This window comes from Hypanus sabinus, chromosome 14 (assembly GCF_030144855.1).
Source record: "Hypanus sabinus isolate sHypSab1 chromosome 14, sHypSab1.hap1, whole genome shotgun sequence".
Lineage (NCBI taxonomy): Eukaryota > Metazoa > Chordata > Chondrichthyes > Myliobatiformes > Dasyatidae > Hypanus > Hypanus sabinus.
Window position 1 is genome coordinate 55,188,068 of NC_082719.1, and position 27,799 is coordinate 55,215,866.

Here is a 27,799-nt window from a genome sequence, read left to right on the forward strand (position 1 = left end):
CAATGTAACACAAAAGAACACAATAAAAGACACAATAAACATAAATACATAAGATATCCATAGAGTGATTCTAGGCACAGGAGCGTTTGCACATAAGGTGACTAACAGGAAATGATAAAGTAGTGGTAGTTGGGGGTGTGGAGGTGGTGGGTTAGTGGGTGGAGGTGTTGATCAGCCTTATTGCTTGGGAAAAGTAATGGCTTTGAGTCTAGTGGTCCTGGCATGGATGCTACATAGCCTCCTCCCTGACGAGAGTGGAACAAACAGTCCACAAGCAAGGTGGGTCATTTCCTTCATGTTGTTGCTGGCCCTTTTCCAGCACCTTTCTGTAAATATGTCCTTGATGGTGGGTAGGCTGGTGCTGGTGATGCATTGTGCAGTTTGACTACCTGTTGTAGAGCCTTCCTGCCCGCTCAGTGCATTTTCCATCCCAAGCAGTGATGCAGCTGGATTTGGATGCTCTCCTACTGCGTAGAATGACCTGAGTATAGATGTACATAGTGCAGCTCTCTTCCATCTCCTCAGAAAGTAGAGTCATTGGTGAGCTTTGCTGATTGTGTAGAATGAGTCTGAGAGGTTGTGCAAGATGTGTCGTCAAGGAGTTTGAATCTGCTCGGTTTCCACTGTGGTGCCACTGATATAAAGATGGGTGTATGTTCTCCTGAAGTCAATAACCTTCTCCTTTGTCTTGATGACAATGAGAAAGGGGTTATTTGCCTGGCACTAGATGTCAAGCTCTTCCATCTTCTCTCTGTACGCTTTCACATTGTTAAGTTTGCCAATGACATGACACTAGTGGGGTTCATCAGGAATTGTTGCTAGTGATGAGCCACACTGCTGTCGTGTCATTGGCAAACTTAAAAATGTGATCACTCGGGTTTGGCTGTGCAGTCGTGTGTGAGCAGAGTGTACAGCAATGGTTCATCAGACAGCCCGGGGGGGGGGGGGTGCATGTGCTGAGGAAGCTGGGTAGAAAGGAGCAATTGTGCATTCTGACTTTCTGAGGTCTGCAGGTTAGGTCGTAAGTCCAAATTCCAATTGACAGTGGTGTATTTAGACTGAGAAATAGGAGTTTGTTCACCAATGTCTGTGTGATAATAGTGTTGAATGCTGAACTGAAATCCAGAAACAACATTCTAACATAATGGTCCTTGCTTTCTAGGTCCACTTGTTTTACAATGTGAAGATATAAGAGTGTCTAGTTTACATTTTCAGCTTACAATGTAGGTTACTACATATTTTATTATGATTAAAGCAAATATTTACAAAATGGACATTTTAGACACAAATGAGGACTATATATAGCAGGAAATAATAAATTACAGTAAGGAGCTGACAATTTATATACACAAAATAGTTTTGCCATAAATATTGCACTTAACAATAGGCGATTTCCAATGACTCATTGTGTTCTTGTGCAGTGGCAGACACAAGACGCTTCACACTGAAGTCTCATTTGCCAAGTATGTCTCTATTGTTTAATACACAACATCCTTAGATAAACTGCCTTGAGTCTGGGAAAACAGTAACATTTTCAGAACATAACACCATCCCGTTAATTGTAGTGTCCTTTTGGGAAATTACTGGAATGGAAATATAATCAGTCTCTTTAAAATGTTTCAGCCTTTATATACTCTTTTTTCTTATTCTTATGGAGTCTCCTGTTCAAAGTTCAAAGTAAATTTATTATTAAAGTACATAAATGTCCCCAGAAACAACCATGAGATTCATTTTCTTGCAGGCATTCATTTTAAATAGAAAGGAACATAATATAATCACTGAAAAACTACACTTGGACAAACAACCAATGTGCAAAAGGTAACAAACTACAAAATTCAAAAAAAAAGGAAAAAAAAGAAATAAGTAATAGGTACCAAGAACACAAAGTGAAGAGCCCTATAAAAGTGAGTCCATAGATTGTGGAATCAGCTCAGTGATGGGGTAAGTGAAGTTATCCCTTCTGGTTCAAGAGCCTGGTGGATGAGGGGTAACTGAACCTGAACCTGGTAGTGTGGAACTTAAGGCTCCTGTAACTCTTTCCTGATGGCAGTAGTGAGAAGGGAGCGTGGCTTGGATGGTGGGGGTCCTTAATGATGGATGCTGCTTTCCTTTGACATCGCTCCTTGTAAGTACGCTCAATGGTGGGGAGAGCTTTCCCTGTGATCGACTGGGCTGTCCTATTCTTTGGGGTTTTTACCATTCACAATCATTGGTGGTCCCATACAGTAGCTGTCACTAACCTTTTTAAGCCCAAGATCCCCTACCTCTTAGTAAAAGGCAAGATCGACTCTAGATCAATTAGTTACACGCATGCGCACTGGGGCAGAAAAGACCGGAAATAAAACCCCGCAACCTGGAAGTAGAAATAATGTATAAACACCAGGAGTGGCACCGTGGACCGGCCAACTGCCGGTGGGTGGGGGGGGGGGGGGGGAGATATGTTAAACACGACGGGAATACAGTGATACTCGAAGCAGGTTCCTTGTTTTTATTCTACAATTTAGTTTTTGCGGCTCTTGGCACTTAGCTTCTATTGCCGCTGCTCACGTTTTTTCCGCTCACAAAACTCAACAGGTTTGTCCTTAAGTGCAGGGTGCTTGGACTCAGGGTACCGAAGCAGTTTTGAGTGCTTTATTGCCTCATTAGACAGCCTCCGGGCCCGAACTCCAGCCTCCTGTCCATCCGCCACCAGATGCCTTGGGTAGTTGCGGTTGGTCGTGGGTTGGGTGAGAGGACAAGGTCAGGGCCGGAGGTCCCCGTGCCGGGGCCGTGACGGTCTCAGTACAGAGAGTGCGAGCGACCGAGTGAGGAGTGCAACAGGGTGAATGCCCACCCCCCCTTGTAAGATCTATCGGCCGACAAAAGTTTGTTTCAGTAGATCGCAGCAAGGTAGCTGCTCTGCTACTTACGAAACGCTGAGCCCGAATTAGGCCGTCTGCAAATATTTTAGCACCGGATTCCCCACGAACATTCGGAGTGGTAAACAGGTTTAGACGCAGTGCTCCAGGCCAGTAGCAACGGCACTTCCCGCCGGCCGCGTGAGGCCAACCAGTGATCCCTGGCGCGAGGGTGTCACTGCGGTTAGGCGACTGATGACCTTGTGTGAGTTCAAGTTCAACAGTGGCCGTGAGAGGGAATGAGAAAAGGTGCAGCTGATTCCTATTGTTTCCTCGCGGCCCGGTGGTTGGGGACCCCTGAAATACACTGTGTAGTGCGGGGGAGCTACACACATGCATATTGGGCAGGAAGAACAGAACTAAAACCCCACAACCCGGAAACAATCTCTCAACAGTATCTGTGTATTTATTTTTCTTTTTTTTTCCAGGATCTACTGGGAAAGTTTCAAAGATCGACTAGTCAATCGCGATCGATAGGTTGGCGACCACTACCATACAGGGTCATGATACAACCAGTCAGTATACTCTCCATCGCACATCTATAAAAGTTTCTCAATGTTCTAGATGACATGCTGAATTGGTGTAAACTTCTATGGAAATCGAGGCACTGCCATGCTTTCTTTGTGATGGTTTACAGGCTGGACCCAGGACAGATCCTCTGAAATGATAACACTGAGTAATTTAAATTTGCTGATTCTCTCTCCCACTGATCCCCTGATGAAGACAGGCTCATGCACCTCCAGTTTCCATCTCCTGTAGCCAATAATCATGGCTTTGTTTATGCTGACATTGAGTGAGAGGTTGACGTGGAGACACTATTCAGCCAGATTCAGAACCTCCCACCTATGTGCTGATCCGTCACTACCTTTGATCTGACCCATAACAGTAGTTCCACCAGCAAACTTAAATATGGCATTGGAGCTGTGCTTAGCCACACAGTCATAGGTGTAAAGTGAGTAGAGCAGGGGTCTGAGCACACAGCTTACGGTGCACCAATGCTGATGGAGATTGTGGGGGAGATGTTGTTGCCAATCCGAACTGACTAGGGTCTGTAAGTGAGGAAACCGAGGATCCAGTTGCACAAAGAGATACTGAGGTCTAGATCTTGGAACTGATTGTTTAATTTAGAGGCTGTGATAATACTGAATGCAGAGCTGTGGTCAATGAAGAGCCTGATGTATGCATTTTCACCGTCCAAGAGCTCCAGTGGAGAGCCAGTGAAGGGGCATCTGATGTTGACCTGTTGTGATGGTAGGCAAATTGGAGCAGAGCCAAGTCACTCCTCGGGCAGGAGTTGATATGCTTCATCACCAACCTCTCAAAGCACTTCAGCACAGATGATGTAAGTGCTACTGGCTGATAGTCATTGAGGCAACTTAACATGTTCTTCTTGGGCACCAGTATAATTGAAGCCTGCTTGACTCAGGTGGGTAAGTCAGGCTGCTGAAGTGAGAGGTATCAGTGAACGCACCAGCCAGTCGAATAGCACAGGTCTTCAGTACCTGGCCAGTTACCCCAACTGGATGCTTTCTGTACATTCACCCTCCTGAAGTTCCGTCTGTCAGTTTTTTTCATTTTTCTAGTTTGCTTTTTGTTTTGAATAGTTAAGTATATTTTAAATAATTGGATTCAAGAAAATGGGAAATTAAATATGGTACTAAATATAAGGCTCACATTTCACATATGACAAGCTAACAAAATAATAAAAAATATTTACACTTCTGTTTAAATCTAATATACTTAATATTTTCAACCATCTACAGAGAAATTAACATACATAATTTGAAAATTAAAATCACTGAAATCCACAACCAAAGGAATAATATTTTTCTTGATGATAGCCAGCAGCAGGACGATATAAGACACACTTCTGATAGGATAATAGCAGCTCCAAAATGTCATCTCTAAACAGTATGATTATTGATGTGGTGTGTGTGCATCTGCTATATTTAGTCTGGAAGACCAAAATAGACCTGTTGCATCTACTTAAACAATACAAGGTGGGTCCTTGCTACTGCACAGTAAACGCCAGGAGTCTATTTCAAGTTTCATCCTAAACAGAGGAAATTCTGAGACAATCAACTTTACAGTTATTATCCTCTTCATTTTTTATAGATATGATGACTTTGGCATGCTGTGTGGTAAGTTTAATATTGTCTGGAGCCATTCAGGATCTCAGCTCTACCTCTTTCCTGTCCTTGTTTCCTGTTGCTAAGGGGAAAAGTAAAGCATGAGACTCCTGTTTACAATGCTGATCCATCCTGTAGAGAACAAGCTCTCTCTTTGCAAGCTGCATTCACCAGATGCATCCTGAACAAACACAAGGATGGGGCACTCTCATCGAACTGCATCTGCAAGAGTTTAATCTATCACATAATTCTTTTTATCATATTGGGGTCAGGGGACTATAGGAGGCCACAGCCAATGGCTGCAGGCCAGATGGACTGAATGACTATATACAAGGCAATGCAGCTTTTCTGTCCTGGTGACAGATTTATATGGAGCAGTTCTGGCCAATCTGCTTTCTTGTATCTTTATCTTATTTTTTTTCCCTGAAAGCTACGTAGAAAGCTACATTTGTATATAAAAGGGTTTGGGTCCATTAATTCTGGTAGAAGGCAATATTCTGAATGGATCTGTCAATCACTGCCATCTCACTGTGTGATGCAAATATATCCTTGTTTTCTGTCATAGTCCATAGATGGACATGTCGTCATAGAGAAAAGCATTGCAGGAATGGGCCCTTTGGCCAATCAAGTTCACACCAATCCATTTTTACAGTATTCTCACCCCTAATCTATGTTTTTCTCCCCAAATTCCCATCATTGGTCTCTAGATTCTACTCCTCACCTATAGAGCAGGGACAGAACCAATTAACTTACCGACCCCCCCCCCCCCCCCCCCGTGTTGTTTGGATGTGGGTTGGAAACCAATGCGATCACAGGGAGAACGTGCAAACTTCACACAGGTAGCACCAAAGATCAGGAATTAACCCAGGATGCTGAAGCTGTGAAGCAGTGGCTATATGAGCTGAGCCACTGAACTGCCCAGTACCATTCTCGGGCCTCCCTTCCTTGATAAGGGCAGCAACTCTGCACTACTACTAATAGATTAATTAATGCATCTATAATTTAAATTTTAAAAAGCTATTGATGTTGGAAATTTGTTATTAAAAAGATATATGGAACAGATCAGACACTGTCCAAACGTTTCAGCTTTATTTTTTTAATATCAGGATTGATGCTACTATGAGCTATAGAGTTCTCACATTCTAGGTCATAACACTATAGCACAAATTCATATCACATATCTACAAACGTTTGTATTTTGAATGTCAAACCAAATATGTTATAAATATGTTATAAATATTAAATTCCACTGAGCTGTTTTCATAGCTAACGTTGAGTTGTTCCTCCTTTACTTACTTACTAGGCAACCCATTTGCCCTTCATGAAGTTCTATTACAACCTGTTCCTGTTCATAGTTATCACTGGTGACATGTAAATGCTGAGCATCCAGGTTGATACATGATTCACATTAGGGTGGTGATCATCCCCATTATTTTGGATAATCACTCCTTTTCTATTTTGAATAACTGAAAATGAACACAAGTAATTTCAAAGACACAACCACACTGCTTTCAGGGACGTTGAAAGCCCAGATTTTTATCACAACTTCATGTCGAAGTACTGTACCTACGTCACTGTGATAGTGCTGCGAACATTGTACCGTACCTCCCGGTGTTTGTTCACGACAGTAAACTGAAGCATGGTTGATGTCAATTTGAATGACAGTTTTGCACATACTGACCCAATTAGCAATGCTCACTTCGTGACAGAACGGAATAATGAAAGAAGAGCGGGAGATACTTGCCTGCCGTCGTCGTTAAAAGTTGAACTCTGTTGCACAAATGGCTACTGGATCACTGCAATTCCAGCAGCCATTTACAGTAATGCCACCTGCTTATATTGCACAGGATTGAATGCAACCTCCTGTGTACACATTCTCACGCACAAGACGTTACAAAATAAAATTTACAATTTAACTTAAAGGGATTGCAAAACGAACAGGGCGCAGTTATGTTGGGAATAAACTGAAGAACGGTCAAAATGGCAGTTTAATAGGGCCATAGTTTTTCTGTGACACGCTCGAGCCCTGACCGTGTAACCGTCACTACCTGTGTGGTTGGGGGCCAGAGTGGAGGAAGAAAATTGGGAGCCTTCAGGACAATAGAGGAGGCGGCCTGTTTGTTTTTGCATATTTTTCTCCCTGCACCAGCGATACCGCAGCTGGCTGCAGGAGCCGACCGGGCGGGGGAGTGACGGGGAAGGCCACACGTCCCCATGGATCAAACGGGCCGCCGCTGACCTCTGCGCTTACCGGCCAGCCCGAGGATTCCACTGGGTCCTAGCACCGCCCGATACCAACACAACCCCTCGCTTAACAACTGCGATATAAAACAACTTCGGAGTCGCCCTATTCCCTTCGTGCAGGCTCAATAAAATCAATCTGAGCCTCCAGAGCTCTAGCACCAGCTAAACAATCAGATTCATCAACAAAGATTTTACCCTTTTATAATAAAATAAGCAGATAAATTAACCGCATGCATTGAATTCGCAGGGTCCTTTCGGTGACGCGTCTGCGAAACCCAGAAATAAACTTTAAACCAGAATGAATGAACACCGAGCCAGGTGAGTAAAGCAGACCTAAATGCATTGAACATATCAAATGAATCTGGCCCCGGGCTACGGAGGTCGCTCGGACGAGGGTTACGTGCAGTCCAGGACTTCCTTATCAAAGATCTTTCAGCTCAGGGTGGCTGTGAGGGGCAGTTTGAAGAGGACACGCCAAGGCACCAAACATCACACTGACTACACTTAACTCCAGCGGCCCCGCCATCAAATTGCACGAACACAAAACCCGGAATCCCAAATAGGCAACTCAGAACTCTGGTGCCCAGCTCATCCATTCAATTCCAACAAAATCCATGCAAAAATAGCAATTACATACTGTAAGGGGAGGGGGGGGGGGGACTGGCGTGATAATGCACCGAAACAAAATCGCTGCTGGCGAACGTTTTCTTTAAAAAAATGAAATTATAGAAAATTAGGATTAAATCACCAGTTTTCAACAACATTCCATTTTCGACAAGATCTTAACTACAAATGGTTTACGATACAGGACGGTTCCAGCCTTCATCTCACTGCCGAACTCAAATCAATCAGATGATAAGGACTTGGTCATTGCACGATCTCTTTTCGTTAGTTCAATTACGTTAATTAGACTATTACAGGGAAATCCCACTCCACAAGGAACTCTTTGCATACTTACGTGTTAAAATCATCGTTTCCAGCTTTCACATCAAGGTACAGTTAATGCAGCGGTATAACTCCTGAGATCCGGGAATGCTGATACGATTGTCGATTTCTCCCAATATCCGATGGAAATACAACTGGCAACCCAAAATTGGATGAAAAGTCCTTGAAACTGTCAATAGTTCTGATATTTCAGAATTTGTTAAAGATTTCCAGTTATCGTGGAATGATACAATTCCATATCCTCAGTCCCAGTATTCGCTGTTGTGTGTACGGGGGAATGTCTGAGATGGTTAAATAAAGCTCCGAGCAAATGGCAGTCTATTCGTACAGAGCCTCCGAAGCAATCATATCGACTGTGATCTCATCTCCGCTGCTCCGCGCTCAGCGCACTGCTGGTTCTCAGCACAGGCAGTAATCACTCCTTCAGGGTTCCGCAACCAACTCCCTTCTCAACTTAAACACACACACACACACACACACACACTTACAGTTACTTCTGTCCACTCACTGCCTGGTTTCCTAAACTGTAGGATGTACCATTCAGTCATCGTGAAGTTTATTAATACAAGTATTAATATCCAAAACGATTAAAGGACGTTTCAAGACTGAAATATCTCCTATTTCTCCTGCCACAGATAGAAGCATAGAAAACCTACAGCACAATACAGGCCCTTCAGCCCACAATGTTGTGCTGAACATGTCCCTACCTTAGAAATTACTAGGCTTACCCATAGCCCTCTATTTTACTAAGCTCCATGTACCTGTCTAAAAGTCTCTTAAAAGACCCTATCATATCCGAACTCCACCACCATTGCTAGCAGCCCATTCCATGCACTCACCACTCTCTGAATAAAAAATTACCCCTGACATCGCCTCTGTATCTATTCCCCAGCACCTTAAACCCGTGTCCTCTTGTGGCAACCATTTCAGCTCTGGGAAAAAGCCTCTGACTATCCACAGGATCAATGCCTCTCATTATCTTATACACCTCTATCAGGTCACTTCTCATCCTCCGTCACTCCAAGAAGAAAAGGCCAAGTTCACTCAACCTATTCTCATAAGGCATGCTCCCCAGTCCAGGCAACATCCTTGTAAATCTCCTCTGCACCATTTCTATGGCTTCCAGATCCTTCCTGTAGATGTGGACTGTCCTGCTGAATATTTCCAGCATTTTTTAAATTTTTGTTTTAGATTTCCAAGAGTTGCAGGTATATTGATTTTCAGTACTATAGTCTTTGAAAAACATGGGCACGTAATTTACCTCCAGGTCTGATCCAACATGGCTTTAGCAAAACTGGTTCTTTATTTTAGAAGTCATAATGTAAGGGTTCAAAACATCAGAGTTGCCTTACCTAATTTTATCATTGTGGTTTATCAATGAGTTGAGGGAGTGCTGGATTGGGAGATTATCTTCAGGAAAAATTGTTACACTGAAGTCCCCCCCCCCCACCCTTTCAGATAAGCATAAAAGAACTTGAAATGCTATTCAAAGAAAAGGGACAGTAGTTGGTGGATCATGTTTATCCTATAACCAATTATTGGGCTTTTCATTTCATTTCTGGGTGGAGGAGCAACACCTTATATTCAGTCTGGGTATCTACCCTCCAACCTAATGGTATTAATATTGATTTCTCTGACCGGTGAACAAAATTCCCCCTCCCCTTCCTCTATGACCTTTTACTTCTTCTCACCTGCCCATTACTTCCACGATCCCCTCCTCATTCCCTTTTTCCTATTGTCCACTCTCCTCTCCTAACAGATTCTTTTTTCTGCAGCTATTGACCTTTCCACCACCTGGCTTCACCTATCGCTTTCCAGTCAGCCTCTTTCCCCTCCTCACAGCTCTCAGTTATTCCTGAAAAAGGTCTCAGCCTGAAATGTGGACGGTTTACTCTTTTCCTTAGACGTGGCCTGATCTGCTGAGTTCCTCCCGCAGTTTGTGTGTGTGTTGCTTTAGATTTCTTACATGTACAGATTTTCTCATGTTTTTCATTTTATTTGGCTGGTGTAGCCTTAATGGGCACAAATGTTGTGTCCTACGTTGTAATAGTAACTGTATTTCATTAGCCATATAAATCTCAGAGCCGCTACATGAAGGAAAGCCAACAATGGAAGAAAGCAGAGAAGAAAAATCCAGGTGTCAACAAACCGAATCTCCATATGTTGCTGGTGAAATGGAATAAAAGCAAGCTACATGTCATAGCAAGTAGCACAAAGGTCCAGATCTGTAAAGAATTTCAGCAGGAAGTGATTAACACAGTGGAGTCATGTATTTGGATATTCTGGATATCCTCAAATCTTTTAGACCATCCATATGATCAAAAGTGTTTGACTCTTCAGAAATGTGCTCTATTGTAAATGTGTAATTGTTTGGAAACATTTGTCTAAACCGAAAATATTGAAGAAAGTGGTAACTATTGAAAGGATTAGCTTTTTTATCACATGAACATCGAAACACTGAAACATAAGGTAAAGTGTATTGTTTACATCAATGACCAACACAGTCTATAGATGCGTTGGGAGTAGCTTGCCAGTGTCACCATACTTCTGGAGCCAACATGGCGTGCCCACAACTTCCTAGCCATGTATCTTTGAAATGTTGGAGGAAACCAGAGCACCCGGAGGAAAACCAAGTGGTCACAGGGACAAAGTACAAACTTCTTACAGACAGTTGTGGGAATTGTACCCCGATTGCTCGTGCTGCAAAGTGTTATGCTGGTCGCTATGCTACTGTACTGCCAAATTTGCTGCTGTTATTTTTGTGCTTAAAGAGTACATTTGATGTAGTTTGAGGTGTAAGATGTTATCAAGAGGTCTCTTCTGTACATTTGCTTATGGCTGTATCATACCTGCTACATCTAGAGTTTTGGTCACCAAGTGACTCAGTTAATATTACAGCAGCTTTTTTTATGAACACTATGAGCACAGACCAGAAGATTGCAAAGTACTTCAAGACCAATGAGGTTCATTCTTGAAGCATTCTCAGTTGAGTGAACAAGTCCGGCAGCAAATTTCAGTTCATACTGGAAAGATCCATTTAAGCTTCATTTAGCCCACAACAGCAAACAGCAACTCTGTGCTGAAGTGCTTGGGACACAGTAGTAACAGCATAGGAAAGCCAAGTTCACTATTTGTGTCTTTTGTACAGGAGAGGGTTAAGAGCTGGAAGGTATGGAAGGAAAGACTGGATTGTGCTTTTTTAAAAGTCACACCCAGTGCACCAAAGGGAGATTAGGAAGCAGAGATAGGGAATGAAACATTAAACCTCTCTTTTACTGCTCCTGCCTAAAATAATTACACACAAGTGTTCTTATACACTGAAGATTGTCTATCATAGATAGAAATTGGCCTGCTCAACCAAGAGAACCTGACCAGATTAGTGATTGTTTACAGAACAGGTGAATAATTGGTAGATGGTACCTCTCCATCCTTGCTTTCTGTCATGGGTCAATGTCAAATTGTGACAGATAATCCATTCTCTTCTTGACCTTAGACTTAGATAAAAGGACAGAGTGTAATGTATCCATGCAGCAATCCAAGAAGGTAGCTTTTCACTTATTCCTGAAGAACAATTGAGGGGACAATAAATTCTAGCCTTGCCAACAACCCCTACAGCTAATAAGTGAATATAATGAATATTGGTAATACTCTGCTAGGTCGGTAGATGAAAAGAGCCTACAAAGGACAGTAGACTGGTTGTTAGTGGGCTAGAGATGGCAAATGTGAAGTTATTCATTTTGATAAGGATAGCAAAATAACACATTATTAAAAGTTGAGAAGAGTAAATTTTGCTCTATGTATGCATGTGCAGGGTGAAATGGACTGAGAAATTAAATAACGAGTTTAGGAAAATTTAGCACCTCCACTAACCAGGCATGCTCTTTGCCTGCTGCTGCCATCGGGAAGAAGATACAGGAGCCTCAGGACCCACACCACTAAGTTCAGGAACAGTTATTACCCCACATCCAGAGGGGATAACTTCACTCAACTTAACTTCACACAATACTGAACTGTTCTCACAACCCATGGGCGCACTTTCAATGGCTCTTCGTCTCATGTTCTCAATATATATTGTTTTTTTACTTCTTTAAAATTTTCTTTTTGTATCTGCACAGCTTGTTGTCTTTTGCACATTGATTGTTTGTCTGTCTTGTTGCATGCAGTTTTTTCATTGATTCTATTGTGTTATCTTTGTATTTACTGTGAATGCCCACAAGAAAATGAATCTCAGAGTAATATATGGTGACATATATTTACCTTGATAATAAATTTACTTTGAATTCTGAACTTAAACACTGGAGATGCAGGTGCAGCATTGTGATTGATGGTTGGCAATTGGGGCCAAGAAGGCAGAATATGTGGTGTTTGGAGCTGCAGGAGATGGGAAGGCAAATCAAGTTGGTGAGAGTTACTAGGGTTGTAGGTCAATCTCATGAGAAAATGATGGGGAGGACCTGAAGGAGAGGTTATCAGTAATCAATTTAAGGGGACAGCTACTATTATTGGATCTGCCCTTCTAGCTTATGGAAAAACTTCTTCACAGGGATAATAGAAATAGGTTGCAGACAGCTAAGGCTTTTGCATTATGAATAAAATTCCAGAAGACGGTTTCTGTATGTGCATTTTATGTGACTAGAAGCCACTGTAAAGTTTCTGGCAACACACACAAAATGCTGGTGGAACACAGCAGGCCAGGCAGCATCTATAAGGAGAAGCACTGTTGACGTTTCGGGCTGAGACCCTTCGTCACTCTGGGTCCTTCATGAGTTACACAGCAGATGCACTGAAGGAAGCGAGAATAACACTTGCTGTAAGTTCCCATCTTTTCCATTAGCATTCTGTTTTTAATAGAAATTGGATTATTTTTATTAAAAACAAACTGAATTTTGGAGACAATGGATTAAAGATTCACTAAAATAATTTCTGTGAGCAGAGGTTGTTTTGAGGAGAGATTGAATAAAACTTATGACTCAAAGAAATAAAGCAATCAGTGGTGATTTCAATATAAATTTAAGATACTGAATGGAATTGACAAAAGAGATATGAAGACGTAAGGCAGTTGTTTCCCCAGACTGAAGTTGATCTGATCTGGAATTGATTATTTAGGAATGTGATAAGGATAACTGTCTTCATTGAAACTTTTAAATCTTCTACCTTATGGAGTTGTGGATACTAAATAATTAAATCCGATTTAAAGAATCACATTTTTATCACTGACATGTCATGACATTTGTTGTTTTGTGGCTGCAGACATATAAGACATAAAAAATACTACAAGTTACAATAAAAAATAAAATAAATTGCAAAAGAGGAAAGTGAGGAAGTGTTCATGGTATCATAAACCATTCAGAATTCTGATGGCAGAGGAAACAAACTGTTCCTAAAACACTGAGTGTGTTTCTTCAGGCTCCTGTACCTCCTTCCCGATTGCAGTAATGAGAAGAGGGCATACTCTGGATGGTGAAAGTCCTTAGTGATGGGTGGCATTTACTTGAGGTGCTGCCTTTTGAAGGTGCCCTCAACGGTGGGGAAGCTTGAGTCTGTGATGGAGCTGGCTGAGTCTACAACTCTGCAGTCCCTATGCACTGGAGCCTCCACACCAGGCAGTGATGCAACCAGTCAGAATGCTCTTTATGGTCCATCTGTAGAAATTCACCAGAGTTGTTGTTGACATATTAATCTCCTCAAAGTACTCATGAATAAGGTCACTGACATGCTTTCTTTGTGAATATGTTGGAACCAGGATAGATCTTCTGATATGTTGAGTATAATCAAGACTGGGTTTGATAAATTTTGGATAGTAATGGAATTGGTCCGGGGTTCAGACAAGAAAATGGGCATGAGCTATAGTATCAACCATCAACCATAGAAGGTAGAGCCTGAGGGTTTGAATGGATTAGACCTGCTCTTATTTCTGTAAGAGTTGGGCCATGGGAGCAGTGTGCAGTTAGGTTACTGAATTATTAATCCAGAGCTCCAGGTGATTGATCTGAAACTACAAAATCAAATACCAACAGAACAAAATACATTTGAAATAATGAGGCTGTATCTTTGGAAGCAAAGAGATAGTTGATGATTCAGGCTGAGGCCTTGTATCAGTGCTGAGGTATGGTCTTGACTTCCAATGTCAATAATCCCTTTGCCTCCAAAGATGCTGCACAATCTATTGAGTTCCTTTGCTCCCAATGACAACAACTGCAGTGTCCTTATCTCCTTGTTTGCTTTGATCTAAATGGGACGACCGCTCCTCAGCAATGTAATTGGTGCCTAGCCTACCCTCTGAAACGGATCAGCTTTCTATTATTCAAGGCTAATTAGTGAGGACCAATGCAGTGAATGTAAGGAAAGCATGCACTTTTCTGTATTTCTTTCATATATTTTGTCTGAATAAAATTTATTTTTAAAATAAAATGAGGTGGAATAAATATTGGCTTTGCTGTAGACTTCAGAAATCTATTCAGGAAAATAGCCGCTTAAGACTATTAAACATTTGTCAGTATTTGGCATAGTTACAGAGTCCTATAACTTGCAAAGGAGATGTCCTTAGGATCAATATTATCCTTTCTCTTAATGGTATTTGTACGTGGTTATAGTAGAAAAACATTTGACTTAATTTTGTGCAATTCTTCCCATGGATAGAGAAGCTCGCAATTGAAACTACTAAGTGATGCCCATCAAAATGCATAAAGTTTATTTCAACAAGTACTGGGAAAGTAATGTCAATTGTCTGGAGTTGTTGACTTATGCCCATTATGAAATAAAGGTTCTTTCTATCTGTATAATCAAATCTCAAAGTAAAAGTGTAAGAAGCAGTTTAAATAAAAGTAATAGTTTATAAACATCACAATTTTACATTAATATTTGTGATTGATTTCTGTAACTTTATTCTGAATTATGCAAGTAAGCACAAAAATGATAATTAAATGATTTTCACCTGATAATTCAAAACGTGTTATGGGCTAAATATAAGCTTAGTTCTTTGATCTTTTCAGGTATTATATTCAGAGTGACTAGACGGAACTTAATATTGATACACTTACACTCAGAGAAGTCCATATTTAGTTCACTAACTGGAGCGTATTGAATTACAATACTGACATAAAAATTGGTCTTTCATTTCTGTTAGAAAAAGGAACAAGGAGGCTTGCTGGAATGTTTCAGATGAGGATGAAGACCTGTTAATGCAAGGTTCACTAAATTCTGGAATATATTTCAAATGTAAAAACCATTCAGAGTTCAAAATACTGAATTCAAAAAATCCCCCAGTAGATATGTTACCTGATATAGCCTTAATGCAGGCTTTGACTGTAATGCTTTTGCCTATTTGACTTTTGAAGCCTAGGCATAATGCAATAGCTAAAATAGCCTAGCTAAAATGGTTAGATTTTCTTTGTCAAGTAAGAGGTTTACATCTTGCTGCTAGTTTAATTTGCCTGGTAAAGCATTGCATTCTGATCAGGGCAAGTCTCACTTCCTAGTTGAAATTGTATTTATTTCCTCAGCTTGCAAATGTTTCATGTGTTTTGATGTTACGATATAATATTGGATGAACATAGAGGCCAATTTATTAAATCAGTCAGTCACTTACTTCTTTTTTGTTAATAGTTCTCAGAAAGATTGACAATTTAAGAGGATAATTGTGACAATGACTGTCTTGAACTGAAAGGTCTGGCATTTGGCGTAAAAAGCTCATTCAAAACTCTTGGAATGTAGAGAGGTTTCCCAGAGGCAGTAAACAAAATGCAGATACTGAGCAGGAAGAGGCAAAGGAAAAAGTGTGGTGGGAGGGCGTGACACTGTGATGAGAGAAAGGAATCTGAAGGATGCCTTTGAACATGTGGGTGGAGATAACAAGATGGAAGTCACACTTTTTAAAACAATGGCCGCTGATCGAGAATCTGAAGATCTAAGAACCAAAGAGAAGGCTGGCAGAGGGCATTCTTTGCAAGTGTGCATCAACAGATCACTGATGTGGAGACCATGAAAGGATTTAACTCCTAATTATCAACAAAATGTAAAGTTCCATGTACAACCGCCAATTCAAGCATGGAAACTGAAAATGTATCAAATAAATATAAACATTGCTTAAGCTGCTAATACAAGAGTAACTTATCCACTCCTTAAAACGCTTCTCTCTTTAAATGTACCCTGATATTGAGTCACTTCTGTTTACAAGTGAATCAATGCCAGGAATGGTAACAGCAATAGTACAGTTGCTATTTTGCACAAAATTCTACTGAGTGGCAAATACAAGTTTTGGACCATGTGTTGGAATTTACAAATCCCTTATTGGCTGTGAACTAGGCCTACATCTTCTGGACAAAATAAAATTTGTATTTAACTTTATTTATTTTCCCAAAATTATTTATCAATCTTTGATACCAATTACAGACATACTAAGCAGATATCCATTGCTTGGAACTTAATCTCATGCTTGCCATGATAGTTTGATAATACATATTGAATATCCTTGATTCGACATGCTTGAGGCTGGATGTGTTTTGGATTTTGGAATATATAATGAGATAGACAGGGATCGTAATCATTTTGAACTCTGAATTTATGTGTTACCAGTAAGCAGTCTTTGCCTTACACTTGTTCATCACACGTACATACACAACAGTAAAAAATTATTACATGTGATTAATATGATGAAAATATAATGAGAGCAGGGTACAAAAGCAACATCAGGTGAACACCTGAATCAGCTGTTGAACAACAACGAACAACGGCAGGCTTTCAGTCTCCACCTAGGATGCGTAGTTTGGTTAAAAGTTTACAATTGTTTACATTTTTTAAAGTTTTATGTAAGATAGATGTGTAAGGTAAGGTATGACTGTGTGGCTAAGCACAGATCCAATGCCAATTTCAAGTTTGCTGATGAGGTCGTGTTGTCGGCTGAATCAAAGGTGGTGATATAACAGCGTACAGAAGGGAAATTGAAAATCTGTCTGAGTGGTATCATAACAACAATCTCTTACTCAATGTCAGCAAGACCAAGAAACTGAGTATAGACTTCAGAAAAGGGAAACCAGAGGTCTATGAGCCAGTCCTCACTGGAGGATCAAAGGTGGAGAGAGTTAGCAACTTTAAATTCCTGGGTGTCACCATTTCAGAGGATCTGTCCTGGACACAGCACATAAGTGCAATTGTGAGGAAAGCATGGCAGTGCCTCTACTTCCTTGGGAGTCTACAGAGATTCGACATGACATCTACAACGGGTGATTGATAAGTTTATGGCCTAAGGTAGAAGGAGTCAATTTTTGAAAACCTAGCGCATTTATTTTTCAACATAGTCCCCTCCTACATTTACACACAGTCCAGCGGTCGTGGAGCATATGGATCTTGGACATCCAGAATGTGTCCACAGCAGGGCTGATTGATAAGTTCGTGGCCTAAGGTAGAAGGAGATGAGTTACACAGCTCTCGTTACAAGCACATGCAGTTCAACTCTTTGAGTGATTATGCAGAAAGTTTGAAGTTCGTAACTCAAGGGGATGATTGATAAGTTTGTGGCCCAAGATAGAAGGAGATGAGTTATTAACTTCAAACTTTCTGCATAATCACTCAAAGAGTTAAACTGCACGTACATGTAATGAGAGCTGTATAACTCATCTCCTACTTTAGGCCATGAACTTATCAATCACCCATCAGTGGACACTTTCTGGAGGTCCAAGGTCCGTATGCTCCATGACCGCTGGACTGTGTGTAAATGTAGGAGGAGACTATGTTGAAAAATAAATGTACTAGGTTTTCTAAAATTGACTCTGCCTACCTTAGGCCACGAACATATCAATCACCCCTCGATTGAATGGAAAATCCTACAAAAGATAGTGGATTTGGCCAGTACACCATGGGTAAAGGCCTCCCTGTTATAGATTTGCTGAGTATGCCCACAAGAAAATGAATGTCAGGGTTATATATGGTGACATATATGTACATTGATAGTAAAACTTACTTTGACCTTTGAACTTTTGAACTTTGAGATGTTAAAAGCTATCTGCATTGTAGACCTGTATTGGTGCTAGATTTTCATTAGCGACAATCTCGGCCAACTCATCATTGAATTTCTCTGCTGCTTTGTGATCAGCAGATGCTTCAACTTTAACATTTTTGAACTCTTTAAGAATTTAATGCCGTGCTTTTTCTTAAATCTCTGCAACCAGCCTGCTGAATATTCAAAATTATTTTCAATTCACAGATCCTGTGATGTGCAGAGACCTGTGTACTGCCTAGGAACCTTCCCATTGCCTTGCAAAATTTCCTATTTGTGAAGTCATGTCAGTTAAAAAAAAAGGATTTTGGAGGCTTTCAGATTTTGGTTTTTCGGAAAAGGTTACTTAACCCGTAGTAGGTTGCAATGTTTAAACTGTCCTGGGGCAGCAAATGTCACACACCTGAAAGAGAGGTGACTGCCAAAGGCTGAACAATCAATTTTCATAGATTGTCAGCTCTCTTTACAATGCCATTTCGGCACAGTCGAGGTGCGTTTATTCAAACTGAATTGGATCTCCTGAATGTTTGCATAGTAACACTTTTACAAGTGCTTCTGCATTGAGATCTTCCTGCAAGCAGCACAGAGCAGCACTGTAGGTTGGCTCTCAGTTACAGCTGCTAAATTCATTCCCCTCAGCCTGATGTTGGAATTCCATACTTCTGTTTAATGATCTGATAAAGCAGCTAGATTAAAAAGAGTAAATATGAGGAGCTCTGGTGTATATGCTGCAGCTCCTGATTCAAACATATATTGTTTCAGTATGGCTATAAAATTGTCTGAAATTTCAAATCAGACCCAGAGCTGTTCTGATCTTATCCAGAACTGTGGCATGACTTTTACAGTAAGGCTCAGTGTATCTGCCCTAGGAAAAGGACGAAAGTCAGTCATGACTTCTCCTTTTGAATGATATCCTATCTGGGTTTCAGGTTTTGAAAGTTTGCACGTGTGACCATAAAATACAAATTTACAATGTGATCCACACGATGGGGAGCCCCACCCGCAGTGAGAAACAATTCAGATTGCAGAGTACTCCATGCATTTTCCAGGCATCTAATTTAATGCTTGGAAAATGGTGGAAATGTTCTAAGCTCCTCCCAGGGGTACAACGATGGAAAAATACTCTGAATGAGGTGAGAATCAGTCTTTATAATGCTGACTCTCATTGTTAAATAATCTCAGAAACCTGGTTGGTGTTTAATGACTGGCTAGCTGGATAGAACACAATGGAGAATGCATTCCCTTAGGGACTATATAAAATTTCTGATAGGTGTGCATATTGCAGTTCAGGGTTGGTGATTGATTTGAGTGGTCTATTCAGTTTAAAATCCACTTCCTGATTTGAAGCCAACCGAAATTTTTTTAACTACTAAGTGAGCTATTGCACTGTACGTTCTTTTGCATTCAGATTTGCTTTTCAGTTTGTTCTGCATAGAAATCTTCGCCATAGTACAGACATTACACAGATGCCATGGCTGTCCTCCCTACTCACAGCGTTTATATGCCTAAAGCAGCAGCAGATGTCATAGGATTCAAACAACCTCAGTTTAACAGGGCCTCTGTGGGATAGATTCCTTTAGGGACTCTGCGTTTGAGATCCATCTGAAAACTGATAAAGAGAGCCCAAATTGTCAGCTGCGCATAGTAGTGGTCACAGCTGCTTTACGGTTGTTGTGGCCTGCAGGGGTCACAGCAAGGGCTTGCCTTAATCAGCCTTTCAAATCTGCTGCCTTCAACTTAGCTTCATGAAAAATAAACAGTTGCAAAGCTAAGGCATCTTTAGGACATTATGGTATTTTAATTAATATTTGTAATGCATGTTTACATGAGTGCAGTGCATAAATGCTTGACTTTACAGGGACATTATCACTTTCACAACTTTTTTAGGGGTTAATTCCTTTAAAAACAAAAGCTTTGTGGCATTAGATTTTTTTGCAGTTTAAGGATTTTAGATATGCCTTTTGTTGGTAAAGATTTGAAGTTCTAAATACATGGTTTTAAACAGTAATCTCTTTAAATAGGTATCAGTAAGTTCAACTGTTCAAAGCTCAAAGTAAATGTATTATCAAAGTACATATATGTCACTATATACAAACCTGAGATTTATTTTCTTGCAGGCATTCACAGTAAACACAAGAGGCACAATAGAATTAATGAAGTACTGCCCCCCCCCCCATAGGATGGGCATCAACTAATATGCAAAATACAACAAACTGTGCAAATGGAAACTGAGAAAATAATAAATAAGCTATAAACATAAAAAAATAAGCTGAAAGTGAGTCCATAGGTTGTGAGAACAGTTCAGTGATGGGACAAATGAAATTATCCCCTCTGATTGAAGAGCCTGATAGTTGTGGGATAATAATTGTTCCTGAACCTGATGGTATGAGTCCTGAGGCTCCTGTATCTTCTTCCTGATGGCAGCAGTGAGGAGACAGCATGGCCTGGATGGTGGAGGTCCTTGATTATGGATGCTGCTTTCCTGCAAACAGTGAGGGGGCCGGCTTTACCCATGATTGACTGGGCTGTATCCACTACTTTTTGTAGAATTTTCCATTCAAAGGCAGTTGTGTTTCCATAATGGGCCATGATGCAAGCAGTCAATATATATACCACCATACATCTATAGATGTATTTCAAAGTTTTAGATGGCATGCCGAATCTTCACAAACTTCTAAGAAAGTAGAGGCACTGCTGTGCTTTCTTCATAATTGCCATTACGAAAAAAACATTGCATCTATTCTTCTATTATCCCTTCGCCCCACTATGAACAGCTGTAATCTCAACAGTTGAAAAAAGAATGAGAGAGAATGAGGGACGACATGCCACTGAGCTACCTCTATCACTGTGAAAAATCATGTAACAGGCATGCAGAAGCAGCCCTTGTTCTGAATGATGGAATGACTGTAGCCCAAGGCTGTGACCTTCTTAGTGATAAAAACATGTTCATTATCACAGCCATACCATTTTATGAAATTTTAGGCATTGAACAATGTTCTCAAACCAAAAATTAAGATCTTCGTGCATGAGTCGCCTGACACCAGGTATCTTTCCATGCACTAATTTCCCAATTGTTGTGTTTCCTGATCAAACACTTAAAGCATTTACAAACAGGTTAATTCTGTGTAAAAAAAATCCAAGTACCTAACTTGACATGCAGTGAAAGCCAGTTGGAAAGCAGGATGAGAAAATCATTAACCTTTCTATTATATTTATCTTTGTGCATGTGCAAAGAGATGTAACTCAATTTTGATTTCACTCTGGAGACACAAAGCAAAGTTAGTTGTACGAGAGGCAGCAATTTCCACATTGATTGCAGGCTGCTTCCTGCAGTTAGACTGGATAGTTCTTATCACCTGAGCTAACTACCCAAAAGTCATCGTGCAGCTTCTACTACAATAGATCATGAGACACTAGTGGTGACAGCAAGTCACCTTGCACCCGTGATTTGAGAAAGTATGCAAATAATGTTTGCCAGAGCATGACTCTCCACAGATTATATCACATCAGCACAATAGAACTTGTGACAGGGAGGCAGTATGTTTGGGTCAAGAACGGTGGGTGGGGGAAGGGAATTTGTTCTCAATAAACAAGCCAACATTTGTTTTCAGCATAAAAGACATATATTCTTCTAAATTTACAGGGAACCTAGACTTTTAGTGCCTGTCTATTTCAGCTTTGTGAAAAAGTATTTGACAAATTCATTTCAGTTTGTTTGAAAATGTGTGGTTTACTGATGTACACCAATTAAACATTCACTGCATTGATTGTAAGTAAGCACCACAAGCACAAACTGTTTATCAGTATTTTCCCCCCAAACAAACTGGTGTCCCATTAATGCAATATTGTGCCATTTCACAGAATTCTTTTATTATCAATTTTCTCTTCATGTGAAAGCAATATCAGCACGTATTGACTGATGGGGCACAAATCCAATTCTGAGGAAGAGTCTAAGGTGGGTCTGAGGTCAGCAGTGAAATGAGCCAATGTGAAAGGAGCAAGCTGAAATTCACACACATCTCACATGGCCTGGTGGTACACCTGAACATATGGTTGTTGTACAGCCTGTTTATTGGGTGGGGGGGTGGGGGGCGCTAAAGAAAGTGGCAGTAGTAGTTTAGACAAGATAGGAAGGGTTGAAGCAAGTCAGCTAGAGGATGCTTTGGGATCCTGGGGAAGTATGAATTCCTGGCAATATGCTGACAGAGAACCTTACTGTCAGGATGTTGGGTGGGGCTCTCTATAGTCCACATATTTCCAGATGAGTTGAACTCGACAACGTTCATAGGAACAACCTCTTGCTGGTAATGACTATGACACCAGGCAACTACTAAAAGGCCTATTTGAATGTTGAAGCAGGTTGGAAAATGAATACGCATGATCACCATATACTCAGCTAACCAGTCATGTGAGTACCAGATAAATGTTACTCACATGTCACGATCTGCATGAAATGGAAATCATTTCTGTGCAATCCATATTTATTTGTAGGGAGAACTGCCTCTTACTTCTTTTAAGACATGGTAGTAGGCAGTAGGCCTCCATTAGTCTTCTTTTAAGACATGGTAGAGGATTGATGTTCATTGCAACATTCCTCCACTATTTGTTATAAAACATTAAGTTAAATGATGATAAACTGTTACTGTATTTTTAAATTTGTGTGCTAACTACAATTCTGCATTTGTCTGCCACCATCTTATAACACTTGTTGTCAACAGAATCTATTGGCAATGTATTTCTTTTTGCGGCAGAAATCTCTCAACACACACGTACCTGAACAGACATGCATCATGTATGGCTTAACCGTCAAGCATGTTTGGACTTGATGTGCATTTTGGAATGCTTCCTGTCATTATCAGTGCTAATTGAGCAAGGTCTTTGAAGAAAACTTAGCGTTTGAACAAATATATTACATTCACAATTCACCCACATCCTAGTGATGGCACCTGCTGGCTTACATCATCATCAGAGTATGGGACACAGTGACGTGCTGCTGGACTGACTTCTGCTCAGTCAGACCCTTGCTCCCCACCCGAGGTACCTCCATTTCCAAGAATCCTTTTGAGGCGTTGAGGTAGGGAGCTGTTTGTAGCATGGATGTCTTTCCATATTGTTGAATATCAGCATCACATCACATGCTCCACAGGTCTAAGAACCAACAGTGGAGCTGAACCAGAAGTATAACAATGGGAAGTGTGCTCATAGGCTGCTTGATGACAAGGCGGTACCTGACCTATCTTACACAAGACATGCAAAAGCGAGACCAGGAACATCTGTCAAAAACAGTATTGGAAGTACAGAAACAGTTGCATTGGCAAATCTTTCAATAATAAGTTTCATATTGAATGAAAGGATCTGGATTTGCTGCTATTTTGAACAGTAACTTTCTGATACTATTGTCCGAAGGTAAGGAAGGGGAGGAGAGGGGAGAGAGAAAACAGCTAAACCTCTAGGGAAAAGACAGGACATTGTGCCTCTTGTTTTTAGTTCCAGGATGAAAATAACTGTCTCCAGACATGATGACCACTTCTTTTTATCTTTGTTTTCCTGACTGGTGTTTTCAGACTCATTTACTGTGGTGCCTTCAATGTACATTAAAGATAAATCAACTTGGCTTGAAATCAATAGGCATCTTCCGGCTTATTGTCAAATTAGGATGTTAATTTAAGGATATCTGTATTGTTAGAGTACTGTTGATATTTTTATTGCTATTTCCAATGAATTTAAATTATTCTCTTCTAAAATATTCAAAAGGAGTTCCAAAATTCATAATTTAATTTTGACGAGTATGATTCTATTGCAATTAAACATTACACAATTTCAGGTTCAGTACAAACTACACAATTTGTGTCCTTTACTTCTGCAGTCAGTGTTTAAAAGATCACTTACTTTGTCCACAGCTGTAGTTCAGATACCAAATACAACTTGCACAACAAGTCTGATTTGTGCAACCTCACAATCCTAATATTTGAAATGTTTCACAACCACTAAACGTTAGGAGATACCTCTTTGTAAATAGCTTTGGCAATTTGTACCTCCTTTGAACTTTGAACTTCAAACCCTCTCAAAACCAGACTGGTATGAGAAAACACGGACTAGATCACCGTGAAATGATACTGAAAAGCACAGATAATCTACTACCTTAGAGTTCAGAAATACTAATAGTTTGATATCTGGTTTATCGGGTGCTATTCCCTTTACGGTTTCTTGGGTCCAGGGTGACTGCTTTGTCAAGCACCTGTGCTCTGGTTGCTATGGCCATCCTGTGCTCCTGGTTGCAAGCCAGTTCAACTCCCTTCCCCATCTCCTCAATGTCCTGTCTGCCCTCAGCCTTCAGCACTGCCCTACCCCACCATCCACCCCTAAACCTTGGTCCCTATTACTCCATTTCTTCCCCTTCCCCAACTTGGTTCCAAATACCTATCACGGCATGCTCACCCAGTCAGTCTCCTGTCACCTTCTCTAACCCCCACTCTTCCCTTGCATCCCTCACTATTTTGTTGCAAGCATCGTCTTCCTTTCTTTTCAGATTTCATAACCTGTAGTCCTTTGTTGTCTCCATCCAGTCATGTCCCAGTATCTGTTGCTATCTCCAAACCTCCCTCCTCCCCACTCCATTAATTTCACCTCTCCTCACCTGGATCCACCTATCACCTGCAAACTCCTGCCTCACATCTTTTATACCGGCTGGCTTTGCAATCTTATTCATGGTGCAGGATCTTGACCCAAAACTATCCCTTTGCATTCATCAATGCTGCCTGATCTAATGAGTTCCTTCAGCAGCTTGATCTTTGCTCTTTTTAGACTGCATTTTAAGTACTTCTCAAGCCTTTAGGGCTTTGTTCCTTGCATTCCCCTTTAAATTCACCAGTTACCCTTTTTCCACACTCACTTTTAATTCACTGAGAACTTGTTTTAATTAAACTTTTCTCTCAACCTCCACTTAGACTTACCAGGTATAGTGTATTCAATACTTCTGTAATATTTGACTATGATTGTAAATATATTGTTAGATTAAGCATTCTTTGTTGTTTACATAACTCATTATGAGTTATATATAAAGGTATGTGAATGGCATACGTTATTATGCCACCACAACATATGTGAGCGACAGATCAAAAGAAAAGGAAAGAAAAAAAAAACTAAGAACACAAATGTCCCAGCTCCTATGTTTTTCTTTTGATTAATTAATGGAGTTACAAAACATAAGAATGGGTGCACTCGAAAATGTATTAAACCACATCTAAAAAACAGCAAATTAAAAGTGTGTTGGGATATTAATAGGAGTATTATTAAATTGGCTCTAAAATCTGTTAATCTGGCAACACCCTTATAACATCTTTCTCAACCCCCAACATTCTCTGAAAAATTGAACTCAAGTATATTTAATTAATCATTCAGGAGGATCCAGATTCACTCGTATTCCTGCTGACTTTCAGTGAAAACTTTGCAGATGTTGAAGTAACAAAGTAGATCTTTTGAAAGTTATCAATGGAAGAGGACAGCTGGAAGTGAGAGCCATAGCCATAAAATGAACTGCAAGAGATTCAGAACAAGGGCACTGCTTGTGAAGTAAAAACTGAAGACGCTGAAAAAGCCTCATTAGGCCAGGCAGTAGTTCAAAGTTCAAATCTGAGCAGGAAAACTATCTCAAGTGCGAAGTGGGCATTCCAGATCAAACTCGAATCACTGAGGATGATTGACAACTGTAGCAGGAGTTGAATACTATCACCTCTTACAAAGTGAAACCAAGCAACATAGGTAACAAAAAGGCTTTGCTCCCAGATGAGCTCAGTGCCTTCTGAGTCCTGATGAATGGTTTTGGCCTGAAACGTCGACAGTTTACTCTTTTCCGTAGATGCTGCCTGGCCTGCTGAGTTCCTCCAGCACTTTGTGTACGTTGTTTGAATTTCCAGCATCTGCAGATTTTTTTCTCCTGTCCGTCAATACCTTCTATGCTCACTTTGAACATCAAACCATGGAGGAACTTGAACAAACTCCCACAGTCCCTGATGACTCTGTGGTTTCAGTCTTTGAGGCCGATGTGAGAGAACCCACGGAAAGCATGCAGCCCAGGTAGGATACCTGGCTGAGTACTAAAGACCTGTGCTGATCAATTGGGTGGAATGTTCACCAAGATCTTTAACCTCTTGCTTCAACAGTCTAGGTACCCACCTGCTTCAAGCAAGCTTCAATTATACCAGTGCCCAAGACAAACGTGGTCACCTGCTTCCACAGTGATGAAGTGATTTGAGAGGTTGGTGATGAAACCTTTCAATACTTAGATCCACTCCAATTTGCCTACAATCACAACAGGTTCACAGCAGATGCCATTTCATTGGCTCTTTACTCAACCCTGGAACATCTGGACAGTAAAGATCCATACATCAGGATGCTCTTTATCGATTACAGCTTGGCATTCAATACTATCATACAGTCAAAACTGAACTTCAAGACCTTGGACTCAATTCCTCACTTGCACACCTAGTCAGTTTGCATTGGCAACAGCATCTCCTCCACAATCTCCATCTGTACAGGGGTACCACAAGGCTGTGTGCTTAGACTACTGCTCTACTCACTTTATACTTATGACTGTGAGGCCAGGTACAGCATATATTTGAGTTTGCTGATGAGATCACTGTCATTGGCCAAATCAAAAATGGCAACGTATCAGCAAATAGGAGGGAGATTGAAAATCTGGCTGAACGTTACCACAACTAAAACCTCTCACTCAATGTCAGCAAGACCAAAAAGCTGGTATTGATTTCAGGAGCAGAAAGCAGGAGGTCCATGGGGCAGTCCTCATTGATGGATCAGAGGTGATGAGGGTTGGCAACTTTAAATTCCTCTGTGTTGTCATTTCAGATGATTTGTCCTAGGCCCAGCACGTAAGTGCCATTCTGAAGAAAGCACAGCAGCACCTCTTCTTCCAAAGAAGTTTGTGAAGATTTGGCATGACCTCTAAAACTTCTATAGATGTATGGTAGAGAGTACATTGAGTGTTAGCATCACAGTCTGGTATGGAAACACCAATGCCTTTGAATGGAAAATCCTACAAATGTAGTTTATATGGCCCAGTCCATCATGGGTAAAGCAATTCCCACCGTAGGGCACATCTACATGGATTGTTGTTGCAGGAAAGCAGCATCCATCATCAGGACCTCCACCACCCAGGATATGCTCTGTTCTCACTGCTGCCATCAGGAAGAAGGTACAGGAGCCTCAGAACTCACATCACCAGATTCAGGAATAGTTATCACCCCTCAATCATTGGGTTTTTGAAATAGAGGAATAACTTCACTCAACTTCACTTGCCCCTTCACTGAACTGTCCCCACAACCTATGGACTCACAGTTAAAGATTCTTCATATCATGTTCTCCATATTTATTTCTTATTTATTTATCACTTTTTTCCTTTTATATTTGCACAGTTTTTTGCCTTTTGCACATTGGTTGTTTATCTGTCCTGTTAGGTCTTTCATTGATTTGATGGTGTTTCTTGAATATACAGCATATGCCCACAAGAAAACCAATCTTAGGGCTGTATATGGTGTACATATATGTACTTTGATAATACATTTAAAGAATGC

The 27,799-nt window shown here is 40.7% G+C and overlaps 1 protein-coding gene across 3 annotated transcripts in view; it reads right to left on the reverse strand.

The window, feature by feature from the left end:
• The window catches only part of dlc1 (DLC1 Rho GTPase activating protein), a 447,394-nt gene that overhangs the window by 37,976 nt on the left and 381,619 nt on the right, over window positions 1-27,799 (reverse strand). The window contains exon 1 of one of the 3 annotated variants that reach the window (XM_059989262.1): window positions 8,229-8,639. The exons of the other annotated variants lie outside the window; for them this stretch is intronic. Within the exon in view, the coding sequence (XP_059845245.1) occupies window positions 8,229-8,241 (13 nt within the window). The 5' untranslated portion in view covers window positions 8,242-8,639. Of the gene's footprint in view, window positions 1-8,228; window positions 8,640-27,799 lie in introns of those variants that run through there. 3 annotated transcript variants of the gene reach the window in all.